The 7,762-nt window shown below is 45.2% G+C and overlaps 1 protein-coding gene across 1 annotated transcript in view; it reads right to left on the bottom strand.

Annotated features, from left to right (window-relative positions):
• The window catches only part of LOC144593079 (EMILIN-2-like), a 63,496-nt gene extending 55,957 nt beyond the window's left edge, over nucleotides 1-7,539 (bottom strand). The window contains exons 1-2 of the mRNA XM_078398513.1: nucleotides 7,209-7,539; nucleotides 5,663-5,788 (exon numbers count right to left, since the gene is read on the bottom strand). Coding sequence (XP_078254639.1) covers nucleotides 5,663-5,788; nucleotides 7,209-7,381 — 299 coding nt within the window. The 5' untranslated portion in view covers nucleotides 7,382-7,539. The remainder of the gene's footprint in view (nucleotides 1-5,662; nucleotides 5,789-7,208) is intronic.
• Nucleotides 7,540-7,762: the final 223 nt, after the last annotated feature.

Here is a 7,762-nt window from a genome sequence, read left to right on the forward strand (position 1 = left end):
TATTGAAACATATAAGATAATTAGGGGATTGGACACATTAGAGGCAGGAAACATGTTCCCAATGTTGGGGGAGTCCAGAACAAGGGGCCACAGTTTAAGAATAAGGGGTAGGCCATTTAGAACGGAGATGAGGAAGAACTTTTTCAGTCAGAGAGTGGTGAAGGTGTGGAATTCTCTGCCTCAGAAGGCAGTGGAGGCCAGTTCGTTGGATGCTTTCAAGAGAGAGCTGGATAGAGCTCTTAAGGATAGCGGAGTGAGGGGGTATGGGGAGAAGGCAGGAACGGGGTACTGATTGAGAGTGATCAGCCATGATCGCATTGAATGGCGGTGCTGGCTCGAAGGGCTGAATGGCCTACTCCTGCACCTATTGTCTATTATCTATAATAAGGGGTAGGCCATTTAGGAATGAAATGAGGAAAAACTTCTTCACCCGGAGAGTTGTGAATGTGTTTAAATTTTCTGCCAGAGGGCAGTGGAGGCCAATTCACTGAATGTTTTCAATAGATATAGATCTGAGGGCTAACGGAATCAAGGGATATGGGGAGAAAGCAGGAACGGGCTACTGACTTTGACCATATTGAATGGCGGTGCTGACTCAAAGGGCTAAATGGCCTACTCCTGCATCTATTTTCTATGTTTCTATGTTTCTATAGTGCTAGTGTACGGGGTGATCGCTGGTCGGCGCGGACTTGGTGAGCCGAAGGGCCTGTTTCCGCGCTGCATGTCTAAAGTAAAGTCTAAAGTCGAAAATAGTAAGGGAACTTCATTTAGAGCATTTGGGCATTGATAATGGAAAACAGTAGCTTTGTTTATTGGCTCGTATAGAGAAGCATCAGAAGCAGCTAGCCTGCAAATATAGTCCTCCCACTGCAGCCTTGGAGCTCCATGCCAATGTGGAAATAGTCTGTAAGGCCATTTTCACATCTGTTCCGACCACTGTAGAAAAGATATGGCAAGTTTCGAATGCGGGTAGAGAGCCATTCAAAACGGAGTGAGATCAATCCTCACCATCACTGAACGTACTACACATAAACTCAGAGCAAACTTTGCAACACATGGCATTTGCAAAGAGGCTATTGGATAACGGTTTGCAATTCCGAAAGGTCCCAAACCAAAACCTCACCTATCCATGTACTCCAGCGATGCTACCTGACCCACTGAGTTACTGCAGCACAGTGGTGCAGCAGTAGAGCTGCTGCCTTACATCGCCAGAGACTGACTATGGGGGCTTGTCTGTACGGAGTTTGACATTCTCCCCGTGATCGCATGGGTTTTCTCCAGGTGCACTGGTTTCCTCCCACACTCCAAGGGTTACAGGTAAATTGGCTTTGGTAAAAAAATAGTAAATTATCTCTAATATGTAGGATAGTGCTAGCATATGGGGTGATCGCTGGTCAGCGCGGATCCGTTGGGCTGAAGGGCCAGGTTCCATGTTGTATCTCTAAAGTCACCTCGAGTCTTTTTTATTTTAATTTTAACTGCTAGTAAGAGAAATAGGATCAAATAGTGTTTCAGGATCATCACCTAATTTCAAATTAGAGAAGCCAACAGATCAGCAAGCACAATGAAAGAGGCACATTGAAAAAGGGGGCCATGTAAGAGAGATCAGGCATCCTTGTGATGGCATGGCTCTCTGATTTTATTCTGAGCTACACACCAAAGTTGCAGTCAACACCGAGGTACATTGCCACAGAAGTGTTAATGCATTAAAGACTCAGGACACAGTCCGAGTCTGGAAGGGAAAGTGGAACTGAGGCAGTTAAGGCAACTAAATTAAAAATTACTATAATGTTGGTTTTTTTTTAAAAGGAGAGGATTTGTGTGCTGCAAGTGCCAGGTAGATTGGAGATGCAAAAATGTATTTTCAGAGAGATTGGAGGTAAATAGTTCCAAGAATTATCTAGAACGAGTAGGAGAAAGATTCATAAAGGCTCATGTAAACCACTTCATCCCAATGCCATAAACTAAAGACCAAAAGAAGCAAAGTTCCGAGGAGAATTGTGTGCAAGTCCTACAATGAAAAGATTGAAGGAACATGGAGGGATTGGCAGCACGGTGGCACAGCGGTAGAGTTGCTGCCTTACAGCGCCAGAGATCCGGGTTCGATCTTGACTACGGGTGCTGTAAGAAAATAACTGCAGATGCTGGTACAAATCGAAGGTATTTGTTCACAAAATGCTGGAGTAACTCAGCAGGTCAGGCAGCATCTCAGGAGAGAAGGAATGGGCGACGTTTCGGGTCGAGACCCTTCTTCAGACTGATGATACGGGTTGACTACGGGTGCTATGTGTATGGTGTTTGTATGTTCTCCCCGTGACCACGTGGGTTTTACCCGGATGCTCATGTTTCCTCTCACACTCCAAAGACGTACAGGTTTGTAGGTTAATTTTGCTTCTGTAAATTGTCCCTAATGTGTAGGATAGTGTTGGTCTATGGGGATCACTGGTCGGCGCGGACTCGGTGGGCCGAAGGGCCTGTTTCTGTGCTGTATCGCTAAACTAAAAGTGATCCCTTCGGTCTAGAGATGGAGGGTCCAGCAACATCAGGCGAGTCTCCAGGGTCAAGCAATGCAGTACTGTTACAGTGATCAAGGGAATCTTAGTCACTTAATGTAACTTTCTAGAGTAAAATGACATGTTGTGAGACTAGCTTAAAAGGGGGAAGGCATTGTGGTATGCAAAAATAAGTGGAAAGACTGTGGCATTTTGAAAGTCTAAGAAGAAGTTCAAATTAACCAGAATTCTATCTTCCTCTGCATTTTCACCCAGAGAGTTGTGAATCTGTGGAATTCTCTGCCACAGAAGGCAGTGGAGGCCAATTCACTGGATGTTTTCAAGAGAGAGTTAGATATAACTCTTAAGGCTAACGGAATCAGTAGGATATGGGGAGAAAGCAGGAACAGGGTATTGATTTTGGCTGATCAGGCATGATCATATTGAATGGTGGTACTGGCTCGAAGGGCCAAATGGCCTACTCCTGCACCTATTTTCTATGTTTCTATGTTTCTACACTATTCAACTGGAGAATGGGAACACATACCACTCTCCACTGAAAATTAAACTAGTTCATTCATCTGTGAAAGTCTAATCACATTTGTCGCCTGGAGTCACAAGGATCACAAGCACTAAAGTAAGCAATTCCGAGCAACTAATGGGGCTTTTTAAAGGAAGATAACCAACTCAAAAGTCAGCATTTGCAGACCAGACTGTTGAACTATTATTTAAACTTGCCTTGCAGCTGAAGCTTCTTATAATTAACTAAAGTGTAAGGTGCAGCAAAATAATGAAAGGAATGCCATTTTATAGCACTGTTGTTAGCTGACCATTTCAACGGACATCCCTCGTCAGTTTTAATTACGGGGGGTTAAATCACAGACGTGCTTGAGAAAATTGGAAAGGATTTCCTTGAGAGAATCTCCCGATCTGATCAAAGTTGACCATTCAGGCCTTAAAGTTTTGCCTTAATACTGGCAAGGAAGGGCTTTTAAATCAAAAGGGAAAGAGAGCAGAAGATAATATTTTTAAATCATCTTTTTAAGAATGCATCATCATCCTTCACTCTCTACGGCATAAATATTTAATTCTGTACATCATTTTAACTTAATTCATAACGCCACTTTCTGGCCAGAATCAAAAGATGCAGCTGTGATGCCCACACAGATATCTGTCAGATACTCCAGGAAATGGGTCAAGATACAGGTACAACAGTGAAGACACAGCTGAACTAAGCTCATCCTGTTCACATATTAGAAAGAGGCCCCACTAAAGGTATTGCAGTCAATTCTTAATCAAAATATACAATGCTTGAAATCTTACTGCCAACAATGACATCAAAGACAGCTTGCATTTCTGTTCTTTTGTTTTCCTTCACATCAGGCTAGAAGGTATTTTTGAAACATAGGGGCTGTTGAAAACTAGGGAGGTAATTGATGAGAGGAAACCGTGCATTTGTTGTAACATGAGGGTCTGGAAACCAGGGCAACAGATCTCCACGCTTCAGTGCTTTGAAGTCTTTGCCCTTGGAGGAAATCTTCATGTTGATCAAGAGATAAAGTTCTCCAAGTAGTTTTACGGCAGACGTAACCATTTTAAAGCACATCATTCATTTAGCAACAGCACAAAAGGTTCATGCCATTCCTCCAAAGAACTCATGCACAGTTGAAACACAATTATAGTCAATATTTGTACTGTTCAAATTTCTATCCTTTCCTCTTAAGGCAACAAGTCCCTTTTCAAGGACAGCTCTACAGATACTGAAAGATCTTTAGTATTTTACCAACTGACAATTCGTCACATGAAAGTCAGTCCCTCATTCATCCACACAGTGATTTGCATTATGGTATTACTTTGAAGATAGACACAAAACGTTGGAGGAACTCAGCAGGTCAGACAGCATCTCTGGAGAAAAGGAATAGATCAGGAAGGAACTGCAGAGATGCTGCCTGTTAGTCCAGCTTTTCGTGTCTATCGTCAGTTTCCAACAAAGTGGATGTTTTGTCTCCTCTCCAGCAATACGGAGCATTTCATATATGGACAGTGTACACAGAAGACTACATTACTACAGGAGCATGCCACAATTTTGCCCAAATGTGTAATGTGCCCTTAGCTAATGCTCTATGGTGCTCACTATGCAAGTTGGCCCTAAAAAGCTTTTTAAAAAGACAAATTGGTGCATAAGAGTTCAACTGGAGGTTAGAAGGATGAGAGGGGATCCGATAGAGATGAATAAACTCATAAAAGGACTGGACAAGCTGGATGCAGGAAAAATGTTCCCAATGTTGGGGTAGTCCACAACCAGGGGACAGTCTAAGAATAAAGGGGAGGCCATTTAAAACTGAGGCGAGAAGAAACCTTTTCACCCAGAGAGTTGTGAATTTGTGGAATTCTCTGCCACAGAAGGCAGTGGAGGCCAATTCACTGGATAAATTTAAAAGAGAGTTAGATAGAGCTCTAGGGGCTTGTGGAATCAAGGGATATGGGGAGAAGGCAGGCACAGGTTACTGATTGTAGATGATCAGCCATGATCACAATGAATGGTGGTTTCGGGTCGGAACCCTTCTTCAAACTGAAAGTAGAGGGGGAGGGGGGACTAGAGGTAGGAAAAGCAATAAACCCCCCCCCCCCTCTACTTTCAGTCTGAAGAAGGGTTCTGACCCAAAACATCACCTAGTCCTTTTCTCCAGAGATGCTGCCTGACCCACTGAGTTACTCAAGCACTTTGTGTTTTTCAAGAGTCAAGCGTGTTTTATCCTCATATATGTCCCAAAACGGAACAATGAAATTCTTACTTCCAGCAAGCACATCAGAAATGCAAACACTGTACTCTTTAAACACCATAGCAAACAATAAAAAAAGTTCAGTATATAAAAAAGCAAAAATAGTGCAAAGACAAAACTAATGCCCCCATGTCCATGCAGTTGGAGGTTGTCGCGTTTAATAGCCTGATGGTTGTTGGGGGAAAAGTGAGAACATCTTCAGGCCCAAACCGAAGCTCGTCAACCCCAGAGCAGAGACACGCCCGTGATATTGGCCTGACCCTCGTCCAGCGGAATCCCATTGTTATGCCTTTAATTGGCACCCGGGCAGTTGTTGAGAAGGCAGAGAGAGAGATGAACCCGGGAAGGGAGAAAGCGGGGGGAAGAGAGGAGTTGCTTCTTACTTACACCACGGCAGGCGGACAGTTGGGTAGACCCCATGGACACGGCTGGTACTCGGCCTTAATGTAGCTCTCTGCACCGTCCAGCACCGTGCAGCTCACGTTCTTCTTAACAATGTAGGCGCACCAGTTCCTGTTGTCCGGGGGGGGGGGGGGGGGGGGGGGGGGTGGGAGAACGAGGTCACACATTAACACAGGTAGGAAGGAACTGCAGGTGCAGTGAATTGGCCTTAACACAGGTAGGAAGGAACTGCAGATGCTGGTTTACACCCAAGACGGACACACACAAAATGCTGGAGAAACTCAGCGGGTCAGGCAGCGTCTCTGGATATAAGACGTTCCTTCTATCCAGAGATGTTGCCTGCCCCGCTGAGTTACCCCAGTACGTTGTGTCCATTCACACACAGGGACTTGGAGATGACAGGCCACTCGGCAAACTTCACCCACCCCTAGTTCTGGATTAGTACGGGTGTCAGAGGTTATGGGGAGAAGGCAGGAGAATGGGGTTAGGAGGGAGAGATAGATCAGCTATGATTGAATGGTGGAGTAGTCTTGATGGGCCGAGTGGCCTAATTGTGCTCCGATCACCAATGATTTTATGAGACCCACCACTGACCCAAAGACCACGTTTCACCTCGGACCTAAACCGCCCAGGATACCAGTGGCAACAAAGGCACAATTGTAATCACAGTTTATAAACAGGGCAAGAGTACTGGATATAATAACATCTCTGGGAACGCGGTTCTTAAACTGAACAAGGCAAGGTTACTATATCTGCGAACTCCACGATGCGATGCTAATGAATGTCTGTACAGCCTCCGAGAATAGACAATAGACAATAGGTGCAGGAGTAGGCCATTCAGCCCTTCGAGCCAGCACCGCCATTCAATGCGATCATGGCTGATCACTCTCAATCAGTACCCCGTTCTTGCCTTCTCCCCATACCCCCTCACTCCGCTATCCTTAAGAGCTCTATCCAGCTCTCTCTTGAAAGCATCCAACGAACTGGCCTCCACTGCCTTCTGAGGCAGAGAATTCCACACCTTCACCACTCTCTGACTGAAAAAGTTCTTCCTCATCTCCGTTCTAAATGGCCTACCCCTTATTCTTAAACTGTGGCCCCTTGTTCTGGACTCCCCCAGCATTGGGAACATGTTTCCTGCCTCTAATGTGTCCAATCCCCTAATTGTCTTATATGTTTCAATAAGATCCCCCCTCATCCTTCTAAATTCCAGTGTATACAAGCCCAATCGCTCCAGCCTTTCAATGTCGGGTATGTTTTTTTTTTGCACAGTTCTCTTGTTTTGTATTTATTTGAGTCTGAATGACGTTTACGTTGATTAAACGAACTGAACAAGGGCAAGATAGAAGAGAGGTACCCCAGTTATTTTAAACACCGTGCGCGCCTCAATCGCAGATAAAAACACCCAAACAGATTAGTTGATTTAATGCAATGTCAACACAGGTCGGTGCGTGTAAGAATGAGGCGAAAGTACTGGTGGCTGTGGCCACTGGTGAAGTTTTGAAACGTGGACAGGCGAGGGTTGACTTACTTGCTGCGTCCTGGAGCTCTGCTGCCAGCGGACTGCGGCGCGGACTTGGACGAGTAGAGGTTGTAACTGGCAGATGGAGGAAGGGTCGCTCCAACACCAGACATCAGAAACCCGACCAGGATCAAAGTGCAGCCCAGGAACACCGCCTCGCTCTCGGCTAATCCTGCGGCCATTGTCGCAGGGGGGGTGGGGGCAGTTGTTCAAAGTGTTCACTTCTCTTCTGTTGTAGCACAGCCTCTGAAAGAGCAAACTTTATTCTTTCTCTCCCAGAGAACAGCTGGTTTCAGGTCTACAGGAGAGAAAAAAAGAGAGAGAGAGAGAGAGAGAGAGAGAGAAAGAAAAAGCTTGAACAGTTGAACTGGTGGTGGGTCTGCCCTCTCTGATGATAAGGAGCTGCCCCGTACAGCGAAGAGCGATGCCTTGGACGGTCTCGGGCTTTTCCTGTTACTCTGGTCTGTGGTTTTTTTTTTTTTACGGAATGACGTTAATCTTTCTGCACTGGAATTTCATGCACACCACTAGGAACTTTGCTTCTCTTTTTTTTCCCCCCTGTT

Source organism: Rhinoraja longicauda, chromosome 4 (genome assembly GCF_053455715.1).
Source record: "Rhinoraja longicauda isolate Sanriku21f chromosome 4, sRhiLon1.1, whole genome shotgun sequence".
Classification (NCBI taxonomy): Eukaryota; Metazoa; Chordata; class Chondrichthyes; order Rajiformes; family Arhynchobatidae; genus Rhinoraja; species Rhinoraja longicauda.